Source organism: Sus scrofa, chromosome 6, assembly GCF_054392235.1.
Source record: "Sus scrofa isolate SSC_HxYL_T2T_F1_AM1 chromosome 6, Sscrofa_HxYL_maternal_Yorkshire_Landrace_v2.0, whole genome shotgun sequence".
Lineage (NCBI taxonomy): Eukaryota > Metazoa > Chordata > Mammalia > Artiodactyla > Suidae > Sus > Sus scrofa.
The window spans coordinates 101648527-101675244 of NC_139388.1; the positions used below are offsets into that span (position 1 = coordinate 101648527).

A 26718-nucleotide genomic window follows, 5' to 3' on the forward strand; every position below is an offset into this window, starting at 1 on the left:
TTGGAGCTTTTCCTTTCCTGTGGTCATGAATATTCTTCACTAGGCTCTGACATTTAATTGATCCTCAACACAGTGATCTGGAAGATCTAATTTACAGGGACTCCTCAGCCTGCCACATGGTCAGAACAGGAGAGCAGGAGGCCAGGGATTCCTGGTGCCGTTAGTATCTAGATGTCGCAAGATCCTATGAAAGAATATTAGTGGGATCCTGGGACAAGTTCTCCAACCAAAGTCAGAACTAACCCAGATATTCTCCCATCTTATTAAAACATAGGACATCTCTGTGACTTTTTACTTTCTATGGCATATGTTACAATGTAGTTAATTCTCTTCCCAACCCTTACATATAATTCCTGAAATAAGTCTCTCCAATATATAGGCTAAATTTTGTTCCTTATTTCTGCTCCTGGGCACTTTAGTTCTAAACAATTCCTATTACGCCTTCTGGCATCACAAAGATGGGTTATGGCCAAGGCATCTGGTGTCTGAAACAATCATCAGTTTTCCCTCAAAAAGATACAACTAGGAAAGATCTAAGGACTTTAGGATTTGTGTGCGCTATGGTGGCCAACACTTTTACAGAAATATTTGATGACTACCAAGTAAAGTGGTGATTAGGAATATTCTGGATGTTCTGCTATTGTCATTTATGAAACTTGCATTGTTAGGGTTTAATGTCATAATGCATTCTTTTATTGTCACCTAGGAGATATAAGTATTTTATCTCTAGATTCCTTTACTTGAAGTACATTACCAGGAACAGCAGCCAAGTCAAAACCGTAGACAGAAAACACCATATCAGCTACATCTTATAGAAAATATTAGCATTGTTACAGATGAACAACAATAGCATCATTTAAGAGAAAAAATCCAGACCAGCATATGAACAAACAAAAAGTTTTTTGAGAAGTTCCCATTGTGGCGCAGCAGAAACAAACCTAACTAGTATCCATGAGGATGAGGATTCGATTCCCGGCCTGGCTCAGTGGGTTAAAGGATCCCGCATTGCATGAGCTATGGTGTAGGTTGCAGACGTGGCTCAGATCTGGCATTGCTGTGGCTGTGGTATAGGCCCACAGCTGCAACTCCAATTCTGCCCATAGCCTGGGAACTTCCACATGCCCACGGTGCAGCCCTAAAAAAAAAAAAAAAAAAAAAAAAAAAAAAAAAAAAAAAAAACAAATCTGTCTTTCAGATTTATAGAGCTTTCATTCCACCTAGTGGGCAAACTGTGCAGCACAGCTCTGCATGGGTAGTCTCAAGGTCCTAGCCCCTAAACACAGGTAAATGATTTTTTTAAAAAAAATTTGGGAACAGGTATGCAGAAATTCAGAAAAGCAATTCCATTTACAATAGCATCCACAAGAATAAAATAGCTAGGAATATAGTTAACCTAGGTGGTAGGAGACATGTACACCAAAAACTAAAAATACTGTTGGAATAAATTAGGATAAAAAAATTAGGACATCTCTTATTGATGAAGTGGAAGATTTAATATTGTTAAGATGGCCGTACTACCTGAAGCAATCTATAGATTCAGTACTCTCTCTATCACAGTAATGACTTTTTTTTTTTTTTTTTTTTTTTTTTTTTAAGAAATGGAAGGCCGGAGTTCCCATCGTGGCTCAGCGGTTAACGAATCTGACATGAGGTTACAAGTTCGATCCCTGGCCTTGCTCAGTGGGTTAAGGATCCAGCGTTGCCATGAGCTGTGGTGTAGGTTGCAGATGTGGCTCAGATCCCGCATTGCTGTGGCTCTGGTGTAGGCCGGCGGCTAGAGCTCCGATTCGACCCCTAGCTTGGGAACCTCCATATGCCACGGGTGCAGCCCTAGAAAAGGCAAAAAGACAAAAAACAAAAATAAAAAGAAATGGAAGGCTCATTCTCAAATTCATATGGAATTGCAGAGGGTCCCAAATAGCCAAGCAACCTTGAAAAATATCAAAATTAAAGGACTCATACTTCCCAATCGCACAACTGCAATCAAAACTGTGTGGCACTGGCATAAGGATGGACCAGTGGAATAGAAATGAGAACCCAGAAATACATCTATACATCTATGTCCAATTGATTTTTGACCAAGGCGCCAAGTCCATTCAACAAGGAAACAACGGTCTTTTCAGCTAACAGTGGGGAGAACTATAGATCCACATGCAAAAGAGTGACCTGGAACCCTCAGTGAGAGAGAATTTTGCTAAGCAACCCAGAAATACCCCTCCTAGGAATATACCCAAAATAATTGAAATGGAGTCTCTAACATACTTGTACATCAATGTTCATTGTAGCATTATTCACAATAGACAAAAGTGGGAACACCCCAAGTTACATCAATGGGTGGATAAACAAAATACGGTCATATACAGACAATGGAATACTATTCGGTCATAAAAATTAATGAAGTTCTGATACATGCCACAACATGGATGAACTTTGGAAACAGTATGCTAAGTGAAATAAGCACGAATTGGATAAATATTGTATGAATCCATGTTGAAGAAATACCTAGAATAGGCAACCTCACAGAGACTATAAATTAAAGATTACCAGAGGGCTGGGAAGAGGGAAATGAAGACTGTGGCCAACAAGAATATGAAAAGAATAGACCTTCCTGTGTAGCACAGTGGGTCAAGGATCCAGCATTGCTGCAGCTGTAATGCAGAGTGCAACTGCAACTTGGGATTGATCCCTGGCCTAGGAACTTCCACATGCCACAGTTGCAGGCAAAAAACAAAAAACAAAAAAAAAAAAAAAGAAAGAAAGAAAGAAAGAAAGAAAAAAAAATGCGGGAGTTCCCATGTGGCTCAATGGGTTAAGGATCTGGCATGGTCACTGCAGTGGCTCAGGTTGCTGCTGTGGCGTAGGTTTGATCCCTGGCCCAGGAACTTCTGCATGCTGTGGGCACTGCCAAAACCAAAACGGGAGTTCCTGTCGTGGCTCAGTGGTTAACGAATCCGACTAGGAACCATGAGGTTGCGGGTTCAATCCCTGCCCTTGCTCGGTGGGTTAAGGATCCGGCGTTGCCGTGAGCTGTGGTGTAGGTTGCAGACGCGGCTCGGATCCCACGTTGCATTGGCTCTGACATAGGCCGGTGGCTACAGCTCCGATTGGACCCCTAGCCTGGGAACCTCCTTATACCGTGAGAGTGGCCCGGGAAATAGCAAAAAGACACAAAACAACAACAACCACCACCAAAGACTATGAAAAGATGCTCAGTGTCCTTAGCCATCAAAGACAAAACTACAGTGAGATTCCACTTCATATTCCAAGATGGCTGGAATGAAAGGTAGATAGTAAGTGTTGGTAAGGGTGTGGAGAAATTGTAATCCTTACACCAGTGGGATCCTAAGAGGGTACAGTTGCTTTGGAAACTGGCAGTTCCTCAAAAGGTTAAATATACAATTACCATATAACCCTGCAATCCACTTTTAGGTATCTACCTGAGAGAAATGCAGACATGTCTGCACAGAAACTTACATCCAAACGTTCAAGCAGCATTAGTCATAATAGGCAAAAAGTTCGTCAAATGAGGAATGGATAAACATTATGTAGTGTATCCTTGCAATTGCTTATTACTTGGCCATAAAAAGAAATAAAGTACTGATATATGCTACAACATGATGAATCTTGAAAGCATTATGTTTAGTGAAAGAAGCCAGTTACAGGAGTAAATGAATTTATTTACATAGAATGTCCATAATAGGCAACTCCATAAAGACATAAAGGTGATTAGTGTTTGTCGGGGACTAGGAGATGGCTGATCAAATATACAAGACTAATAAAGGTGATTACTTAAAGAGGGTGGCTTGGATCATCTGAGACTTCTTAGTGTGAACATTTCATATTTTTTTGAACCATGTGAATATATTACCTATTCAAGTAACATAAAATTTAAGAATATTAAATTTTCCAACTATCATATAATCATACATATTAATTTTATAATCAAGAAAAATTAACTTATATATAAAAAGTTCAGGATAATATGTTTTCATCAGTACAGGAGAGCATAAAGTTACAAAACAAAGTAAAAATCCATCATTCTCACTGCATACTGGTATTATTTCAATGTGCTGTGTATGTGTCCATATGGTTTACATGTATTTACAAGCATTTAAAGTATGTTTTCACATGAATGAAATCATATTTTATACACTTTGCTTTTATGGTTAACATATACTTTTATATGTTAATAACATATAGTTCCACCCCATTCATTAATCACCTTCATAAGTATTCTATGTTATTCTGAAGTATAGGAGTTATCGTAGTACAGCAGAAATGAATCCAACTAGGAACCATGAGGTTACGGGTTAGATCCCTGGCCCCGCTCAGTGGGTTAAGGATCTGGCATTGCTGTGAGCTGTGGTGTAGGTCGCAGATGCTGCTCGGATCCTGTGTAGCTGTGACTGTGGCATAGGCTGGCAGCTACAGCTCCAAATCTACCCCTGGCCTGGGAACCTCCATAGGCTGCAGGTGCGGCCCTAAAAATAAGTGCAACAGTTTCTAACCCAGTCAGTTAGAATGCTTCCAATTTATTTGTATTTCAGATGCCACAGTGAACATTATTATTAACATACATATGTACACATGTGCCAGCATCCATGCAGAGGTCGATTTCCTAGCAGAGAATGCTTGTTAAATATTTATTATTATTATTGTCTTTTTGCCATTTCTTGGGCCGCTCCCACAGCATATGGAGGTTCCCAGGCTAGGGGTTCGAATCGGAGCTGTTCACGGATTTTGTGTTTTAATCTTGTATCCTCAGCTTTGCTGACTTTATTTGTTCTACTGACTTTCAAAGGATTATGATTTTCTATAATTAGTATCATGTCATCTGTGGATACACATAGTTTTACTTTTTCCTTTCCAATAGATGCCTAATATTTCTTTTTGACTAATTGATCTGACTAGAACTTCCAGTACAGTGTTAAATAGTAGTGGTAAATGTGGGCAGCCTTGTCTTGGTCTTGATCTTGGAAAGATTTGTTTCTCGCCACTGAAGAAGTTAGCTGTGGGTTTTTCAGAAGTGTCCTTGATTATGTTTAAGAAGTTACCTTTCCTAGTATTTCAAGTGTTTTCTCTCATGAAATGGTGCTGGATTTCATCCAATGCCTTTTCTGTATCAGTTGAGATGATCATATGGTTATTTATTTTTCTTGTCTTTTTAGGGCCACACCTATGGCAGCATATGGAGGTTCCCAGGCTAGGGGTCTAATCAGAGCTGTAGCTGCTGGCCTACACCACAGCCACAGTAACACCAGATCCAAGCCTCATCTGTGACCTACACCACAGCTCACGGCAACACTGGATCCTTAACCCACTGAGCAAGGCCAGGGACCGAACCCACAACCTCATGGTTCCCACTTGGATTTGTTTCCACTGTACCACGATGGGAACGCCAAAGATTTTTTTTTTGATCATATGATTTTTAAAAGATCGTTCTATTAACATGATGTATTACGCTAACTGACTTTCTTATGTTGAACTAACCTGACATTCTTTTTTTTTTTTTTTTTTTTTTCCCACTGTACAGCAAGGGGGTCAGGTCATCCTTAGATGTATACATTGCAGTTACAGTTTTTTCCCCCACCCTTTCTTCTGTTGCGACATGAGTATCTAGACATAGTTCTCAATGCTATTCAGCAGGATCTCCTTGTAAATCTATTCTAGGTTGTGTCTGATAAGCCCAAGCTCCCGATCCCTCCCACTCCCTCCCCCTCCCATCAGGCAGCCACAAGTCTCATCTCCAAGTCCATGATTTTCTTTTCTGAGATGTTCATTTGTGCTGGATATTAGATTCCAGTTATAAGTGATATCATATGGTATTTGTCTTTGTCTTTCTGGCTCATTTCACTCAGTATGAGATTCTCTAGTTCCATCCATGTTGCTGCAAATGGCATTGTGTCATCCTTTTTTATGGCTGAGTAGTATTCCATTGTGTATATATACCACCTCTTCCGAATCCAATCCTCAGTCGATGGACATTTGGGTTGTTTCCATGTCCTGGCTATTGTGAATAGTGCTGCAATGAACATGCGGGTGCATATGTCTCTTTTAAGTAGAGTTTTGTCCGGATAGATGCCCCAGAGTGGGATTGCAGGGTCATATGGAAGTTCTATGTATAGATTTCTAAGGTATCTCCAAACTGTTCTCCATAGTGGCTGTACCAGTTTACATTCCCACCAGCAGTGCAGGAGGGTTCCCTTTTCTCCACAGCCCCTCCAGCACTTGTTATTTGTGGATTTATTAATGATGGCCATTCTGACTGGTGTGAGGTGGTATCTCATGGTAGTTTTGATTTGCATTTCTCTTATAATCAGCGATGTTGAGCATTTTTTCATGTGTTTGCTGGCCATCTGTATATCTTCTTTGGAGAAATGTCTATTCAGGTCTTTTGCCCATTTTTCCATTGATTGATTGGTTTTTTTGCTGTTGAGTTGTATAAGTTGCTTATATATTCTAGAGATTAAGCCCTTGTCGGTTGCATCATTTGAAACTATTTTCTCCCATTCTGTAAGTTGTCTTTTTGTTTTCTTTTGGGTTTCCTTTGCTGTGCAAAAGCTTTTCAGTTTGATGAGGTCCCATGGGTTTTTTTTTGCTCTAATTTCTATTGCTTTGGGAGACTGACCTGAGAAAATATTCATGATGTTGATGTCAGAGAGTGTTTTGCCTATGTTTTCTTCTAGGAGTTTGATGGTGTCCTGTTGTATATTTAAGTCTTTCAGCCATTTGGAGTTTATTTTTGTGCATGGTGTGAGGGTGTGTTCTAGTTTCATTGCTTTGCATGCAGCTGTCTAGGTTTCCCAGCAATGCTTGCTGAATAGACTTTCCTTTTCCCATTTTATGTTCTTGCCTCCCTTGTCAAAGATTAATTGACCATAGGTGTCAGGGTTTATTTCTGGATTCTCTATTCTGTTCCATTTAACCTGACATTCTGAGATAAATCCCACTTGGTCATGATGTATAGTCCTTCAAATATGATGTTGGCTTTGGTTTCTAATGTTTTGTTGAGGATTTTTCATGTATATTAATAAGGGATATTGCATTATCTCCAAATACAGTCACACTGGAGGTTGGGGTTTCAAATATGAATATTGCAGGAACACATAATAAAGTCTTTCACGTATCTTGTCAGATTTATCCCTTTTCATGTATATTTTTGATAAGTGGAATTGTTTTTAAATTTCAACTTTCAATTGTTGGTAGTATATAGGGGTACAAATGATTTTTTTCATATTGATATTATATACTGCAACCCCACTAACCTCAACTATTCCAATAGCTTTTATGGAAATTTCATCAGATTTTCTACATAGATGATTATGTCAGCCATGCATAAAGATAGTTTTATGCCTTCCTTTCCAATCTGCCTTAAAAACTGTGATACAAGTGGTAGGAGTGGACATTCTTTCTTTGCCCTGAATCTTAGGGGGAAAACATTCAGTCTTTCACTATTAAGTATCATGATAGTTCTAAGTTTTTCATCATTTTTAAAAAAATCAGTTTGGGAAAGTTTCCTTATAATCCTAGTTTGCTGAGAGGTTTTTTTTTTTTTTTTTTTTAGTCAGGAATAGATGTTGGATTTTATCAATGTTTTTGTTCCACACCTGTTCAGATGACACCATTTTTATGTTTTAATCTATTACTGTGATGAATTACACTGCTGATTTTTGAATCTTCATTGCTATGATAAATTCCACTTGGTCATGAAATAGAATGATCTCTCTAAAGTTGGGCTTAATGTGTTAAAATTTGGTTAGGAATTTTTGCATGTATGTTCATGAGATATATTAGTTTGTAGTTTTTTCTTTTACTAATGTCTTTAGTTTTGATAGCAGGATAATATTGGTTTCATAGTAAGAATTGAGATGTATTTCCTCACTTGAATTTTCTGTAGAACTGGTATTATTTCTTCCTTAAATGTTTGGTAGAATTTCTCAGATAAGCCATCCAAGCCAGGAGTGTTCTTTGGGGAAAGGTTTTAAACTACAGGTTCAATTTCTTTCATAGAGATAGGGTTTTTTAGATTATCTGAAAAGTGAGTTTTGGCAACTTGTATCTTATAAGGAATTTGTTAAGTTCATTTAAGTAGTCAAAGTTATTGGCCCAGAGTTGTTCATAAAATGCCATTTATCATTTAAATGTATGTAGAATGTCAAGTGATATCAACTCTCTCATACTTGATACTGGCAATTTGTGTCCTCTTTCTTTTTTCCTTATCAGTCTAGCTATTGATGTTCTCAAAGCTTTTGGTTTCATTCATTCTCATTCCCCCTTTCCCTCTCCCTCTCTTTTCATTTTTCTGTTTCATTGTTTTTTTTTTTTTTTTAGGGCCAAACCTGCAACATATGGAAGTTTTTAGGCTAGGGTTGAATCCAAGCCACATCTGCAACCTACACCACAGCTCACAGCAATGCCAGATCCTTAACCCACTGAGCGAGGCCAGGGATCGAACCCACATCCTCAAAGATACTAGTCAGGTTCGTTACTGCTGAGCCACAATGGGAACACCAGGTTTCATTGATTTTTCACTCTAATCTTGTTCTTTCTTTCTTCTTGGATCTTATTTCCTCTTCTTTGTCTAGTTTTTTAAGGTAGAAGCTGAGGTCATTGATCTGATAATTTTTTCTTTTCTAATACAAGCACCTAGTGCGATAAAATCCATCTAACTACTGCTCTAGCTTTATCTCACAGGATTTGATGTTCTTTAATTTTCTTTCAGTATGAAATACTTTATAACTTCCCTTTTCATTTCTTATTTGACTCATGGGTTATTTAAAAGTACATTATTAAATTTCCAAGTATTTTCCTGATATTGATTTCCAACTTAATTCCACTATGTCAGAGAAAATACTTTGTATGATTTTATTCCTTTTAATTTTATTTCCCTGGATATGGCTTATCTTGATATATGTCCATATACACTGGAAAATAACGTGTATTCTGTGTTGTGGGCGGCCTTCTGCAAATGTGAAATAGGTCAAGTTGGTTGATCATACTGTTCAAGTGTTCTGTATACTGAGTTTCTTCAAACTGTTCTATCAGTTACTGAAAAAAGGATTTAAAAACTCCAAATATAATTTGAAGTTGGGGAGTTCCCATTGTGGCTCAGCAGTAATGAACCCAACTAGTATCCATGAGGACACAGGTTTGATCCCTGGCCTTGCTCAGTCGGTTAAGGATCCGGTGTTGCCGAGACCTGCTGTGTAGGTCTCAGAAGCATCTTGGATCTGGTGTTGCTGTGGCTGTGGCGTAGGCCAGCAGCTGCAGCTCCAATTCGACCCCTAGCCTGGAAACTTCCATATGCTGAGGATGCAGCCCTAAATAAAATTTTGAAGTTGCACTTTGATCAGTTTTTTCTCCATACATTTTAATATTCTTGTAGTGGATGCAAAACTGTTTAGATTGTGATGTTGTTATGTTTTCTTGATAAATTCACCTCTTTTTTTATTTTTAATTTTTGCTTTTTAAGGCCACACCTGCAGCATATGAAGTTCCCAGGCTTGGGGCCGAATCAGAGCTACAGCTGCTGGCCTACACCACAGCAACATCAGATCTGAGCCTCATCTGCGACCTATACCACAGCTCACGGAAACACCGGATCCTTAACCCACTGAGTGAGGCCAGGGATCGAACCCGCAACCTCATGGTTCCTAGTCGGATTCGTTTCCACTGCGCCACTACAGGAACTCCTCATCCTTTTTTTTTTTTCTTCTTATATAGTATTCTTTATTATTCCATTCCATGTGCTCTGTTGACTTTTTAGCTACAACACAATGTTGTGTTGTTTTAGTGGTTATTTTAGGTTTTACAATAACACCTTTAACTTTTCACAGTATAATACTGTGGCATAATAAATACCTCTCAACATATATCACAAAAACCTTACAAAACTATATGTCCATTTTTTCACTTGCTGGCTTTTCTGTTTCTGTTGTCATACTTTTTTTTTTTTTTTTTTTTTGGCTGCACCTGCAACATATGGAAGTTTTCAGGCCAGGGATTGAATCCAAGCCACAGCTGTGACCTATGGCACACCTGCAGCAACACCAGCGCCTTAACCCACTGTGCTGGGCCGAGGATCAAACCTGTGCCTCAGCAGTAACTGGAGCCACTTCAGGGACAATGCCAGATCCTTAAGCCACTATGCCATAGTGGGAACTCCTTGTTGTCATACATTTTACCCCTATGTAAATAAGTAACAGTAGAATATATTTTAAGGAGATTTAAATAATAAGAAAGTGTTTGCCCAATTGGTTACCCTTCCCAGTGCTCTTCCTTCTTTGGTGTAGATCTTGATTTCTGTCTGGGATCACCTTTCTTTCTGCTCAAAGGGCTTCTATGATTTCTTTTATTTTTGTCTTTTTATGGCTCTACCTATAGTATATGGAGGTTCTTAGGCTAGGGGTTGAATTGGAGCTGCAGCTGCCGGCCTGTGTCATAGCAACACTAGATCCAAGCCACATCTGAGAAATATACCACAGCTTGTGGCAGTGCCAGATCCTTAACCCACTGAATGAGGCCAGGGATCAAACCTGCATCCTCATGGGTACTAGCTGGGTTCTTAACCCACTGAGCCACAACAGGAACTCTTATCATTTCTTTTAGTAGAACTTCCTGTGATTCTTTCAGCTACTGTATGTCTGCAAAATTCTTTATTTTACCTTTGTTTCTTAAAGATGTTTTCACTAAAGAATTCTCAGTTGACAATGAAAATAATACTTTAAAGATGTCCTACTGTCTTCTGGCTTTTTTGGGTGTGGGGGGGCTGCACCTGGGCACATCTAAGTTCCTGGGCCAGGAACTGAACCTGTGCCACAGCAGTGACCCAAGCTGCCGCAGTGACTAAGCAAGGTCCCTAACCTGCTGCACCATAGGAGAATTTCCAGTTTTCTGGCTTTTATTGTTTCCCACAAGCTGTCATCCTTATCTTTGTTCCTATATGCATATGTTTTCTTTTTTTTTTTTTTTTTTTTGTCTTTTTTTGCCATTTCTTGGGCTGCTCCTGAGGCATATGGGAGGTTCCCAGGCTAGGGGTCTAATCGGAGCTGCAGCCGCCAGCCTACGCCAGAGCCACAACAACGCGGGATCCGAGCCGCGTCTGCAACCTACACCACAGCTCACGGCAACGCCAGATCATTAACCCACTGAGCAAGGGCAGGGATCGAACCTGCAACCTCATGGTTCCTAGTCAGATTCGTTAACCACTGCGCCACGACGGGAACTCCCCTATATGTTTTCTTTCTCTGGCTGCTTTTAAGATTTTTAGGACCCGGGATGAAGGTGGTAAAGGAATACAATGTGGAGCTCACCTTCTCCCTACAAACACATCAAAAAGAAAAAAATCTACACTTAGAATGATTCTTACAGAACATCTACTGAATGCTGGCAGAAGACCTCAGACCACCAAAAAGGGCACATAACTGGGTGGAACAAAAGGGAAAGAGAGAGAGAGGGAGGGATGAGAACAAAAGGAATCAGGATGGGACCAGCACTCCTGAGAGGGAACTATGACAGAGGAAAGGATCCCACACCCTGGGAGGCCCCCTGACTGGTGGGGAGATCAGCTAGGCAAAGGGGGAGCCTCAAAGAAAAGCACAGCAGCCTGTCTAAGGAGGGCAAAGCAGAAACAGAGCCTCACAGACAACTGGTACCACCACCTGGCATACCCCAACCTGACACTCAGTGGGGGCTGGGCGCTGAGGTTCAGGCTTTGGAGGGTCGGCTGTGTAAGACAGCATGCGGTGGCTAGGGAGCAGTGTGCAGAGGAGACCCGGGCCACCAGGAAAGCAAAGTGCCATTGTTGGGGAGTGTGGAGCAGGGGAACAGCCATAGCAACTTCTTTCTCTGTGCATGCGGGCTCTCAGGTGGTAGGTGCTACAGAGGGGAAGGTGGAAACTGCCACAGCTACCTCAGACTCCAGAGGCGGGCATGGCCCACCACCACTCAGGGTCCCTTGACCAAGCATCGTGTGCCACCCCAGTCACCCCAGGAGTCATTCCGGGGAGGGCCCTGCAAGTGAGCACTGCCCATCGGCCCCCACCTCCCCGGGAACAGACACCCTGCCGTTGCCATGGCCAAAGGGCCCTAGGTGACCCCCACCTCCCTGAGGGTCACTGCCAAGGCCAAGGGCCCTACAACCAGGTACCATCCATTGCCTCCATCTCCTTCGAATCACATGTAGGCCATGCACCTGCAGCCCCTCATCAAGGGAATGATGGCCTGCATACACTGAAGAAAGAGACAGCAAGCACCCAAACCAAAAGCAGCCCTTATGCCAAAAAGAGAGTAAACCCACATAAACTACCCATGGATGCTCCCACATATAAAGAGCCATCCAAGACAGCAGTAGATAACTGTTTCCCCTAAACTCCCAGAGTAAGAAAAATATAAACAAAATGAAGAACCATTCCCAGTTTAAAAACCAAAAAACAGGAGAATCCTCCTGAAGGAGAAAACAGGCAAACAGATCTCTGCAGTCTAAGAGTCCCTGAGTTCAAAAAGAAGGCAATGAAAATACTGAAGGAATTAAGAATGGCTATTAACATTAATGCATATTACTTTAAAAAGGAACTAGACACTATAAGGAGGAGCCAAGAAAAGTTAGAAAACCCATTTGCTGAGACGAAAGCTGAGCTAAAGGCACTGAACAGCAGAATGAATAATGCAGAGGAAATGACTTTGAAGATATAATAATAGAAATCACCCCCATCAGGACAGCAGACAGAAAGCCAAATGAAAGAAAAAAAAAAAAAAAAGAAAAGCAATGAAAGAGATCTATAGGATAATATAAAGCATGCCAATCTATGCCTTTATCCCAGAAAGAGGGGGAAAAGAGAGAAAAGGGATTGAAAATGTATTTGAAGAAATTATGGCTGAAAATTTTCCAAATCTGACAAAGGAAACAGATACAAGAATCAAAGAGAGAGTCCCAAACAAGACGAACCCAAGCAGACCTACATCAAGACATAATAAAAATGGCAAAAGTAAAAGATAAGGAGAGGATTCTAAAGACAGCAAGAGAAAAACAAGGAATTAATTACAAGGGAACCCCCATAAGGTTATCAACTGATTTCTCTATTAAAAAACACTACAGGCCAGAAGAGAGTGGTAAGATATATTCAAAGTTCTAAAAGAGAAAAATTTGCAAGCTAGAATACTCTACACATCAAGATTATGATTTAAGATAGAAGGAGAAATAAAGAATTTCACCAACAAACAAAAGCTAAAAAGAATACAGCAATACTAAACCCATTCTAAAAGAAATACTGAAAGGTCTCCTCTAAATAGGAAAGAAGAAGGAAGATATGGGGGAGGAAATCAAAACTGGAAAGTAACCACTTAAGCCAGTATATAAATCTAAAAGGAAAAAAAAAAAAACACCTATTTGTAAAAGCAACAATAAACACAAAGAATAACAAAAGGATAAACACAAAGATGTAAAAAAGATGTCAAAATTATAAATTGTGGGGAAACAAAGAAATTCTGACTTTTTTTTTTTTAGTATGTGTGTGAGCCTATAGGACTTATCAGGCTGAAACATGCAGATATAGGAAGGGGATAACTACTTGAAAAACAGGGCAACCACAAATCAAAACCAAACAATACATTCATAAAAACTAAAAAGAAGAGTACACAAGCATAAAAGTAAACCATCCAACCAAAAAAACAGAAAAGGAACAAAGGAGAAACATAGAACTAACTGGAAAACAAGGTTTAAAATGGCAATAAATATGTATTTATTAATAATTACCTTAAACATCAATGGTCTGAATGCTCCAATCAAGAGACATAGAGTGACAGACTGGATTAAAAAAACAAAAAGCCTACAACATGCTGCCTACAAGAGACTCACCTTAGGGAAATAGACACCTATAAATTGAAAGTGAGGGGATGGAAAAAGACAGTTCATGAGAATGGAAATGACAGGAAAGTGGGAGTTGCCATACTCATAGCAGACAAAATACACTTCAAAATGAAGGCCATAAAGACAAAGAAGGGAGTTCCCACTGTGGCTCAGCAAAAATGAACCCCACTAGTATCCATGAGAACACAGGTTCGATCCCTGGCCTCACTCATTGGGTTAGGGATCCAGCATTGCTGCAAGCTGTGGTATCTGTCACAGATGCAGCTTGGATCTGGTATTGCTGTGGCTGTGGCATAGGCTGGTAGCTGTAGCTCCAATTTGACCCCTATCCTGGGAACATCCATATACCACACACGTGGCGAAGGAAGGAAGGAAGGGAGACAAAGAAGGACACTGTTTAATGATAAGAGGATCAATTCAAGGAGAGGATATTACACTTGCTAATACAGGATCGCCCAAATACATACAACAAATACTAACAGACATAAAAGGAGAAATTGATGGGAATACAATAAGAGTAAGAGATTTTAACACCCCACTCACATCAATGGACAGATCCTCTAGATAGAAAATCAGTAAGGTAACAGTGATCCTAAATGACACAATAGAAAAGTCAGACTTAATATTTTTAGGACATTACATTTAAAAAAATCATAATATACATTCTTTTCAAATGCATGTGGAACACTCTCAAAGACTGACCAATACTAAAGCACAAAACTAACCTCAACAAATTTAAGAATATAGAAATTATTCCAAGCATCTTCTCTGACCACAATGGCATGAAATTAGAAATTAACCGCAGGAAAAGAAATGAGAAAAAACTGACTACATGGAAACTAAACAACATGCTACTAAAAAACCAATGGGTCAATGAGGAATCAAAAGAGAAATTAAAAAATACCTCAAGACAAATGATAATGAAAACACAACCATTAAAAATCTATGGGGAGTTCCCATGGCTCAGTGGAAACGAATCTGACTAGCATCCATGAGGATTCAGGTTAGATCCCTGGCCTTGCTCAGTGAGCTGTGGTGTAGCTCACAGATGCAGCTTGGATCTGGCATTGGCCAGCAGCTACAGCTCCAATTCGACCCCTAGCCTGGGAGCCTCCATATGCTGCAAGTGTGGCCCTAAAAAGACCAAAACAAAAACAAAAACAAAAAAAACTATGTGATGCCACAAAAGCAGTTCTAAGAGGGAAGTTTATAGAAATATAGGTCTTCCTCAAAAAACAAAAAAAAATCTCAAATCAACAGCTTAACCTACCACCTAAAAAAATTAGAAAAAGGATGAAAAAACAAAACCTAAAGGCAGCAGAAGGAAATCATAAAGATCAGAAAGAAAATAAATAAAATAGAGATTTAAAAAACAATAGGAAAAAAAATCAGTAAAACCAAGAGCTAGTTCTTTGAAAGGGTAAACAAAATTGACAAGCCTTTGGCTAGGCTCACCAAGAAGAAAAGAGAACCCAAATAAAGAAAGAAAAAAATGGAAAAGGAGAAATCTCAACAAATACTGCATTAATACAAAAAAACTCAGGGGGAAAAAATGTAATTGTAATGTATACATGTAAGGATAACCTGACCCCCTTGCTGTACAGTGGGAAAATAAAAAAAAAATATTAAAAAAAAACAAAACAAAAAAACTCAAAGAGAATACTACAAACAATTATATGCCAGCAAATTTGACAATCAGAAGAAATGGACAACTTTCTAGAAACATACATCTCACCAAAACTGTATTCGAGAAGAAACAGATCATTTGAACAGACCAATCACTAGAAATGAAATTAAATATGTAATTTAAAAAACTTCCTATAAACAAAAGTCCAAGACCAAACATAAAAAGAACTTATACCCATCCTTCTTAAACTCTTCCAAAAGATCAAAAAAGGAACATTTCCAAAGACATTCTATGAAGCCACCATCACCCTAATACCAAAACCAAAGATACCACCAAAAAAGAAAACTATAGGTCAATTACTTTTAATGAATTTTGTTGAGAATTTGAAAAAATTCTCAACAAAATTTTAGCAAACTGAATTCAACAACACATAAAAAATATTACACCCAACAAGGGCTTAATCTCCAAAATATACAAACAACTCATTCAACTCAACAACAAAAAGCCAAACTCATACAACACAGCAACAAAAAAACAAAACCAGCTGAAAAATAGGCAGAAGACTTAAATAGACATTTTGCCAAAGAAGACATACAGATGGGCAGTAGGCAACATGAAAAGATGGTCAGCATTGTTAATTATTAGAGAATGCAAATGCAAATCAAATGCCACTCTCCTAAACTATTGGTGGGAATGTAAACTGGTACAACCATTATGGAAAACAGTATGGAGGTTACCTCAGAAAACTAAAAATAGAATTACCGTATGCTCTAGCAACCCCACTTCTGCGCATATTACTGGGACAAAACTATGATTCAAAAAGATACATGAGTGCCTATATTCACAGGAGCACTATTCACAATAGCCAAGACATGGAAACAACCTAAATGTCTATCAACAGATGAATGCATTAAGAAGATGTGGTACCTGTATGCAGTGGAATATTACTCAGCCATAAAAAGAGCCATTTGCAGCAACATGGATGCAACTAGAGATTATCATTCTAAGTGAATTAATCCAGAAAGAGAAGGACAAATACTATATGATATCACTTATATCTAGAATCTAAAATATGGCACAAATGAACCTATTTATGAAACAGAAATAGGCTTACAGACAGAGAACAGACTTGTCATTGCCAAGGGGGGAGGGTAAGGGATGGACTGGGAGTTATGGGTTAGTAGATGCCAACCATTACATTTAGAATGGATAAACAACAAGGTCCTGGAGTTCCCGTCGTGGCGCAGTGGTTAACGAATCCGACTAGGAACCATGAGGTTGCGGGTTCGATCCCTGCCCTTGCTCAGTGGGTCAAGGTTCCAGAGTTGCCGTGAGCTGTGGTGTAGGTCGCAGACGAGGCTCGGATCCTGCGTTGCTGTGGTTCTGGCGTAGGCTGGCAGCTACAGCTCCGATTCGACCCCTAGCCCGGGAACCTCCATGTGCTGCAGGAGCGGCCCAAGAAATGGCAAAAAAAACAAACAAAACAAACAAACAAACAAACAAACAAAAAACCCAACAAGGTCCTACTGTATAACACAGGGAACTATATCCAATCTCCTAGGATAAACCATGATGGAAAGTAATATACAAAAAAAAGAATGTATATACATATATATGTATGACTGAGTCACTTTGCTTACAGCACAAATTGGCACAACAATGTAAATCAACTGAACTTTAATAAAAAATCTAAAAAAAAAAGGGACCTTCAGTAAGCCGTCGTGGCAGAACCTAACCCACCTCCTTGTCACCCCAAAGGTACTCCCAGAAGATCCCTGCCGGGTAAAGAAGTCCCGAAAAATGGAGCAATAAATGCCCAGGAAACAGATCCCGGCTTCATCCAAGATGCCATACCCACTCTGTGAGAAGATGGGCCACTGGAGAAGGGAATGCTCCCAGCTCCATCATGGCAGTGGTTGATTGATGGGATCTGGGACCTCCCAAGCTCCTGAAAAGACAGGAGGAACTAGGGGCGAGTGCTGACATGTCAGGTAAGTTTGTCAAGTTTATAGTGGACACTTGCTCTGTCCTGACATCTCACACTGGGCCTCTTGTCCCTGAAACCTGCTATATTGTTGGGATAGAAGGAAAGCCAAAGCTTCTTTTTTCCACCCAACTTGCACTTGGGGAAAGACTCATAACTCCCAAGTTTCTGAGGCTGAATGCCCTAGCCCATTATTGGGAAGAGACTTTCTCTCAGCCTTGGTGGGCAACTCTGACTCTCCCTGAAAACCAAAACCAAGGCCTATTTTGGGCTGGATTATGCATTATACAAGACATGGACAGTTCAGACCAAAATATTCCTCCAAAATTAAAAACTCATAGATTCACAGGTCTGGGATCAGGGAATCTCAGGATGGGCAAAGTTTGCTATTCCTATGAAAAACACCATAAAGGAGGCTAATAACTTCCCTTTCACGCAATAATACCCTATAATACCAGAGGCTCAATGAGGCCTCCAAACCCAGATCTCAAAATTCATCAAGGAGGTTCCCACTGTGGTGCAGCAGAAACGAATCAGACTAGTATCCATGAGGATGTGGGTTCAGTGCCTGGCCTCACTCAGTGGGTTAGCAATCTGGCATGGCTGTGAGCTGTGGTACAGGTTGCAGATGCAGTTCGGATCTGGCATTGCTGTAGTGTAGGCAGCTGCAGCTCTGATTCGATCCCTAGCCTGGGAATTTCCATATGCCACAAGTGAGGCCCTAAAAAGAAAAAAAAAAATCATCAAATATTGGCTTTTAGTACCACACCAATCTCCTTGTAATTCCCCAACCCTACCTGTCTTCAAACCAAATGGAGAATGCAGAATGGTCCAAGATCTTCAAAACATTAATGAAGCTGTGATTCCTCTTCATCTCATTGTTCCCAATCCATACACAATACTTACTCAGGTCCCTGAGGATACAGCCTGGTTTAATAGTCCTTGATCCTAAACATGCCCTCTTCACCTCGATTCTCAATATCTGTTTGCTTTTGAAGAGACTGAACCAGACACCAGTATAACCCCAAAATACACCAGGGCTGTCCTTCCTTAGGGCTTCTGGGACAGCCTGCACCTGTTTGGCAATGCCCTAGCAAAGGAACTTAGAGAACTAAAATTAGAGACAGGGATATTACAATATGTAAATGACTTGCTTATCTGCAACTTCTCAAAGGAAGCTTAAGACCAAAACACTGTACAGGCCCTCAATTTCTTAGGCTCCACAGAAAGTCCAAATTTCCTCCCAGAGAGTCATCTACCTTGGACATATTCTAAGCCCAGGAAAGCATGCCCTTATGACCCACTAAAGAGGCAATCCTTCACTTACAACTACCGCATACGAAGAACCAGCTCAGAACCTTCTTAGGAATGGCCAGATTTTGTAGGATCTGGATCACTGGGTTTGGTTTCATGGCAAAACTATTATACAAGGCCTCAAAGGGAATGGACACAGAATCTCTAGAGGGGACAGGCAATTTACGAAGGGCATTTGACCAAATTAAGAATACCCTCGTTAGTGCCCCAGCCCTAGGGATCCCAGATCTAAATAAGCCCTTAACTCTGTTTACCTCAGAAAAACTAGGAAGAGCTGTGGGAATACTCACCCAAAAGGTAGGACCAATCCTCTGGCCAGTAGCATCTCTTTCCCTGCAGTTGGACCCAGTGGCCTCAGAATGGCCAGGCTGCCTGAGAGCCACAGCAGCCGCAGCCCTACTGGTTCAAGAAACCACAACACTCATCATGAGTCAACTGCTAGAGGTACTGATCCCACAGCAGGTGCAGAAGTATTAGAAATTAAGGGACAGAAAAGGCTGACTAGAGGCCACCTTAGAAAATATCAGGCCCTACTTCTTGACTCTCCCAAAGTGACCTGTAGGTATTTCAGACCCTAAATCCAGACATCCTTATGCCAACAGAAAGCCCAGAGAAATCTCATTCTTGCAATGAGACCATTGAACAGGTGTACTCTAGCAGACCTGACCTTAGGGACCAGCCCCTTGGGAACTCTGATGCTGTCTGGTTCACTGATGGAAGTAGCTACATACAAGTCAGCGCCAGGAAGGCAGGATGCCATAGTAGATCTACATAAGATCACAGAAGCTGGTGCCATGCCACCTCAAACCTTGGCACAAAAAGCCAAGCTGACAGCCCTAGCTCAAGCTTCAAGGCTAGGAAAAGACAAGAGGATCGATATCTATAAAAAATTTCTTTGTCTTTTTAGGGCTGCACCCAGTGGCATATAGGAGTTCCCAGGCTAGGGGTCGAATTGGAGCTGCAGCTGCCAGCCTACACCACAGCCACAGCAACACAGGATCTGAGCCATGTCTCAACCTACACCATAGCTCAAGGCAACGCCGGATCCTTAAACCACTGAGCAAGACCAGGGATGGAACCCGCATCCTCATGGATACTAGTTGGGTATGTTACTGCTGAGCAACAATGGGAACTCCTATACAAATTTAAAGTATGCATTTTTGGTGTTACATGCACATGCTGACATTTGGAAGCACAGGGGACTCCTGACTGCATGGGGCTCCTCAATCCAGCACTGCCTGGAGATTTTTAGAACTCCTAGAGGCTGCACAAGACCCTAAGGAGGTGGCAGTTATCCACTGCAAAGGACATGAGAAAGGCAACTCAAATATAATAAAAGAAAACAACTTGGCCAACAAGACAGTAAGGGTATAGCTCTTAAAACCCCTTCAACTCAAGCCACCTTACTCTCTCATATATGAACCCTCAGCCATCTTTTGCCATCCCAGGACATAATCAAGGAGCTAGAGTGGGTTAGAAGTAGGGGGTACCAAAAGGGCCCTGATGGCTGGTGGATTAAGGAACAAACAATAATGCTGCCCAGAGCATTACAATGGAAAACTTTAAAATCACCCCATGATTTCTCTCATCTGGGGAGGGATGCTTGGATTAGCCTGGGGGAAAAAGTCGTCTTTGGCATAGGCCTTTCTCAGACTATCCTAGAGGTTACAACCGTCTGCAATATATGTTACTATAATAAAAGTCGTCTTTGGCATAGGCCTTTCTCAGACTATCCTAGAGGTTACAACCGTCTGCAATATATGTTACTATAATAACAGTCGTCTTTGGCATAGGCCTTTCTCAGACTATCCTAGAGGTTACAACAGTCTGCAATATACGTTACTTAGGTGGGGAACTAAGGCCTCCACATCTCCCCCTGCCAGTCCAAAGAACAGGAATCTACCTAGGGGAGCAGTGGCAAATAGGCTTTACCTAGATGCTGTCTGCTCAAGGATATAAATACCTCACAGTCTTTCTTGACACTTTACTGGATGAGCAGAAACCTTTCCAACAAGAACAAGAGAGAGGAGTTCCCGTCGTGGCGCAGTGGTTAACGAATCCGACTAGGAACCATGAGGTTGCGGGTTCGGTCCCTGCCCTTACTCAGTGGGTTGACGATCCGGTGTTGCCGTGAGCTGTGGTGTAGGTTGCAGACGCGGCTCGGATCCCGCGTTGCTGTGGCTCTGGCGTAGGCCGGTGGCTACAGCTCCGATTAGACCCCTAGCCTGGGAACCTCCATGTAGGCCGGTGGCTACAGCTCCGATTAGACCCCTAGCCTGGGAACCTCCATGTGCCGTGGGATCGGCCCAAGAAATAGCAACAACAACAACAACAACAAAAAGACAAAAGACAAAAAAAAAAAAAAGAACAAGAGAGAGCTCAGGAGGTAATAATAAAGGCATGAAAAGAAATAATTACTCAGTTCAGACTTCTATGGTCTTTACAAAGTGAAAAGGTCCCTCTTTTGCAGCTAGGGTTACGACAAATCTATACTGCCCTAGGCATTTGCTCCCACCCCCACATTGCCTGGAGGCCTCAGTCATCAGGAAAGGTAGAAAGGGCCAAGCTTTTTTTTTTTTTTTTTTTTAATCTTTTTAGAGCCACACCTGAGGCATTCGGAAGTTCCTAAGATAGGGGTCAAATTGAAGCTGTAGCTGCTGGCCGACACCAGAGCCACAGCAACACAGTATCTGAGCTGCATCTGCAACCTACACCACAGTTCACAACGTGATGAATGAGGCCAGGGATCGAAATTTGCATCCTCATGGATACTAGTCAGATTTGTTTCTGCTGAGCCACGACAGGAACTCTGAAAGGGCCAAACTTTAAAAACAATCCTGACACAGCTTTTTACCCCTAGCATTTCTGAGAATCAAAGTGGCACCTAAAACAGGGCTAAGACTCAGCCTCTTTGAAATGACTGTAGGTAGGGTAGGCCCTGTTTGTCCTTGGACGTTTTGGTGGATACTGAAACTAGTAAGCTTATTAAGTACCTAATTAATCTGGGACAAGTCCAAAAAAGCAATTTCAGAGTACAGAAATCAGGTTTTGCTGGCCCCTAGCCAGAAAACTGACCCCTTTCAGGTTTAGCTGGGAGATTTTTTCTTCCTAAAAACACGGAGAGAATGGTCCCCTCTGATCAATTACTGCCCAAGTGGGAAGGAGTTAACCAGGTCCTTCTCAGCCCCCTACTGCAGTTAAATTACAAGGGATCAACAGGTGAGTCCACCTGTCCTGCATCAAGCCTGTTCCTCTTGAGTTTACACAGGACCCTGGCTATGAACAGGAAGACACCTCCAGATAGACCTGAGACTCCTATTTAAAAATCAACAAGACCAAAGTTAAATATATACACACATCATTAGCAGAAGTAATGTGTGTTGGACTGGCCATTTTTGCTATTATTCTCTTACATTTCACCAGTTTGGTCAACCTCCCCCTGCCAGGAAAGAAATTCCTTTGTCCACGCTGGGTTTAAAGAGGACCGTTCACTCCTAGTTCACTGCCACCACCATGGAGTCATTATTCTCACGACATCTCTCCCTTTCCCTTGGGTGTTCGCACAAGGGGGATGGAATGGCAACTCCATAGGGAAAATAAAACTTACTAACTGCTGGGTCTGCTCACCACACCCCATGGAGCCCCAAGGTGCCCCATCTTCTACCCAGCCTTGGCCAACACCCTTAACCAGTACCACTGGTCTTGGGAACCACCCATAGAAGGGCTTCTCTTCAAGGTCAATTGGACCAACTTTAACCTGTCCTCAGTCATACATGTTAACACAACTGGGAAAGCACCCTGCCTTTTTTTTTTTTAAACCCATGGGGACCATATACTCAAACTTTTAAGACTGTACAATCCTATAGCCATCTTCAGGGACAAGACACAACCCATATGTTAAAGGTCTATTCGAAGATACCCCTATTAAATACAACTGGGGGACACCTAAAGAGAACTTAATAGAGCTAGATGGGACCTAGAATTTCACCCATTGGTTATGTCTGGCATTCTTGGCATCCTAGGAGTCCACGACTTACCCCTGTCTTGGAAACTGAAAAGGGGGCATTCCACCTCCTCCACAAAATATGCTGTGACTGCCTCTTCCCTCAAATAAGACCCAGCTGCCCAAGGAAGGGATCCAAGCAAGGCCACTTAGCCCCAGCTATACCTACTCAGCAGACCCCAACCTCACCTGGCAGAGCCAGCTTCTTCAGGCAAACAGATCCCAGGTGCGGCCTTGTGCTCTGAGGGGATATCTCATTATCTGCAGCCACCCGAAAAAATGGCTGCAGGGTGCCAACTATGTGAGTTCCCTCTGAGCCACGGGCTACCAATGCATACATAAAAGATTAACCATAGACTCCTGTACCCTTGTCTTTTTAGCTCCTGTGAGAATATCCGTATATAATATTTCCATTTCTCATCCCTGGCTCAGGCATGCAGTTGGCCTCATCCTGGCAGGAATTGGAGTTGCCACTGGCTTGGTGGCTCCATGAGGAGGCTTTGCCTGCCAGGAGGTGATGCTTTGTGACTTGTCAGATACTCTGTCTACTCCAGCCAGAACCATAGGGAATGCACTTTCCACCTTCCTCAACTCCCTAACAAGTGTGGTGATGGATAATGGTCTGACCTTGGGCTACCTCCTAGCTGAGCAGGGAGCGGTACTGCCATAATTAAGAAAACATGTTGCACCTGTATTAACACCACTGGCCAGGTGGAAGAAGACATACAAAAGATACATGAACAGGCTTAATGGCTTCACGGTTTTTTGCGAAGGGTAACCCCAGCGTTGACTCCACACTGACCAAGTCAGAGAAGTATTACCAAACATAATCTGGTTTCTACCTCTACTTGGACCTCTGACACAATAATACTTGTACTGATTTTTGCTCTCTGCCTTTTAAACCTGCTTTTTAAGCTTGTTTCTTCTAGATTACAACAGTTTCACCTGTAGATAATGGTAGGCCAGGGATTTCAACCCGTCCCGCCATGAAGATGGGCATTATCAACATCCACTGGACAGGGCTGCAACCTCCTAATATTCACTACTCTCCATCTCTGCCACTGTCAGTGACCCCAAGACCCTGATCTCTGACAGATGGCAAGATGGTCTGGACCCCACACGCAGTTGTCCACACATAGGGACAAAGCCCCTGCTCCATCTTAAAGCCGCTACAGAAAACAGACCACGGACTCTTTGATTTTTTAAAAAATTTAAGGGTCCAGACTCCTTGGGGAAGGGGGAAATGTTAAAGCAGGCAGTTAGCCAGAAATGAGGAGAGAAGGGAGGCATGAGCATGTGAGGAAACCCTACATCCTGCTCCCAAAGGGTCCCAGAGACAAAGAAAGGCGGGAAGTAGAGAAGTAACATTTGCTCGCTATGCCCTCATTACAACAGAATTAACCAGAACAGTGCCCACCAAGCACCCGACGCCCAGGCAGAGCGGAGAAACCAAAAGGCGAATGCCTGCTGTGGAGCAGCTCATTAAGAATTCCGAAGTTGCGGCAGGTGTGAGGGTTCGTTCCCGGGACAGGCAACTTCCATAGCCACAGGAAAAAAGGAAAAAGAAAAAAAGACCAAAAATGGAGCAAAACTCCCCCGCCCCAGGGAGGCGCATAAGGGAAGCAAGATCCAGAGGCGTTCCCGCGCCATCCCCGCGCCCTCAGAACCCGCCTGGCCGGCGCTCTCCCGCTGTGCCCCGGAGGTGATGAGGACCCGGCCTCTGGCCAGGCGGGTCATCCCGCCGCCGCCCAGACGCGTCCCCCAGTCTGCTCTAGCCCTCCGCCCCTGCCCTCGGCAGGCGCACCTGTCCTGTCCAGGAAGGGTCATCGTCCAGAAACGGACCGCACAGCTGACAGAGCCGACCGCGGTGCTGCTGCGGAGAAGGCGCCACTGAACACACCCTCAAGAACACACTCCATGAGGGTCTTACCTAGAGAGAGACGCCCAAAAGGTCCAGGACGCCTCAGCCTGAAGGAAGGGGCCACCTGTGGGGGCCTCAGCAGCCTCTGCGAGCCTCGGGGCTCCAGCGCGCGCGGCGTTACTGCAAGTGTCCCACCTGCCCCAGGCTCCGCCCTTAGGCCCCGCCTCCAGCTCCGCCCGCTGCGCTGCACGGGCCCTCCGCCCTTTTTCCTTTAGGCCCCGCCTCCTTCCCCGCCCACCACCGTCTGAGCACCTCCTTTAGACCCCGCCTCCGGCCTGTCCCGGACGCTGCGGGGGTGGAGCCACGGCCCTGGGCCCTAGAGCACGCCGCGGTACGGCTGACGTCAGCGCGCCGGGGCCCGAAAGGACGTCAGGAGAGCGTGGGGTCGCGGGCGAACCCTCCCGTGGCCTCCGTTCGGATCCTGACGGGCCATCGAGGCTGCTTTCCAGTCCGCGCCTGGGCCCGAGAGGCGCGCCGGCGGCCATGGCGCACCGCTGCCTGCTGCTGTGGGGCCGCGGTGCTTGCCGGCCCCGCGGGCTGCCCCCGCCGCTCGTGCCTGGCGGCCGCGCGGGACCCACAGAACGGCTCTGCCTGCAGACGGTGAGTTCCGCGCCCCCGGTCCGCTTCCGGCCCGCAACCCGCTTCCGGCCCGGCGCCGGGCGTCAAGGTCACCGGGCCCGGGTGGAGAAGGGCCTCGGAGCGGCGGGTCCGCTCTGGGCCCGGGAGGCCGGTGAAACAGAGCGTGTGGGAGCCGGTCCCGCCGGAGCCCTGCGCCCCGGGGGGTGTGTCCGTCACTGCAGCCTGCGGTTGGCGCCCGGAGGACCCCAATGCCTAGTAATGGGTCATTAACGGTGTCCCCTCTGTCACCGCGAGGCCCTAGCCTCCGTGCAGGGCTGTCCGGCGGTGTAGCCCACGTCGGCTGTGCCCGTGGCGAATCTCGCCTCGCGCAGGCTGACCCCGACCGCATACGGAGGCGCGGGGGCTGGTGGGCAGGACCCTAGCCGGGGGCTTACTCTCCATTTGCCCTTGAGGAAGTGTTTGCAGCCTCTCCACTTTTAAAAAGGCGGTGATAGCACCTGCATTCCTGACGTTTCCTCCTCGGAGCCTCCTTATCCCCTCTTTCCTACTCTGAGTTGCCATGCTCTAGGCCTTTTCCCGTTTATTGCATTGCGTCCATTTCTTTGCCTTTCCTTGCTCTAATCCCTCCTAGTGACTATTGACATGCAGTAAGCAGGTAGGGATCTGCCTTGTGAGTTTGAAATTTTTATGGAGGAATCTTACCTAAAAGTCCTTTCTTTCGAATGGCACCTAGTGTCGGTGAATCGGTGCTGAGGTGTAAGGAAGTCTCTTGTAGGCCCCAGACACATATTCCCTGGTACTTCCCTGAAAATGTGGATGGGGACACCAGGGCATTACTCTGCTACCTACAAGGGACTCTGAGAAGACGCATTTTCCTTTAGGTTTGTGCGGCTGGTAAAAGTGTTTTTCCAGTGAGGTTCCTTGGGAAAAGAATTTGATGTGTGAGGTATCTGTTCTTAGGTGTAATTCTCAGAGGAGTAAAACCGAAGATAAAGCAACTAAAAAGTACTCATATGGTCAAACAGAAAAGCCAATTCTCCAAATCGAGGTGCTCTAAATTTAAAGTTAATTTCTTTTATATGTATTATTCTTTGAATGATTTTAGCATAGAGAGCTGAGGGAAAAAATTTCTTTGGTGGTTCTCTCAGCATTAAATTCAGGGATTACTGCTAGAGGTATAAGGGGACTTGTTAGTCAACAAACTAATACTGTTGATGGAGTACATACCATGTACCCAGTTCTGTACTTTATTGTAACACAGAAACTGCTTAATGTGGTGACAGTAAAGAGCACTTACTCTCAAATAGCTTTCAGAATAATTGGAAATGAGAATCTAAATCTAGTTATCGCCATGCAGTTTTAATAGTGCTTTTACATATGTCATTGCACTTGGTCCTCACACTAGTAACCCTGGGAACTAGAT

General features: G+C 43.1%; 2 protein-coding genes across 22 annotated transcripts in view; one reads left to right on the forward strand and one right to left on the reverse strand.

Moving 5' to 3' along the window:
* Positions 1-24844, reverse strand: part of PRELID3A (PRELI domain containing 3A) — a 70502-nt gene extending 45658 nt beyond the window's left edge. For all 20 annotated transcript variants that reach the window (XR_014807574.1, XR_014807572.1, XR_014807571.1 and 17 more), the window contains exon 1: positions 24726-24844. The gene's annotated coding sequence lies outside the window, so the exon portion shown is untranslated. The remainder of the gene's footprint in view (positions 1-24725) is intronic.
* Positions 24845-25084: 240 nt separating this feature from the next.
* AFG3L2 (AFG3 like matrix AAA peptidase subunit 2) overlaps positions 25085-26718 on the forward strand; it is a 31050-nt gene continuing 29416 nt past the window's right edge. For both annotated transcript variants that reach the window (XM_084964078.1, XM_021096024.2), the window contains exon 1: positions 25085-25316. In XM_084964078.1, the coding sequence (XP_084820204.1) occupies positions 25200-25316 (117 nt within the window). In that variant the 5' untranslated portion in view covers positions 25085-25199. The remainder of the gene's footprint in view (positions 25317-26718) is intronic.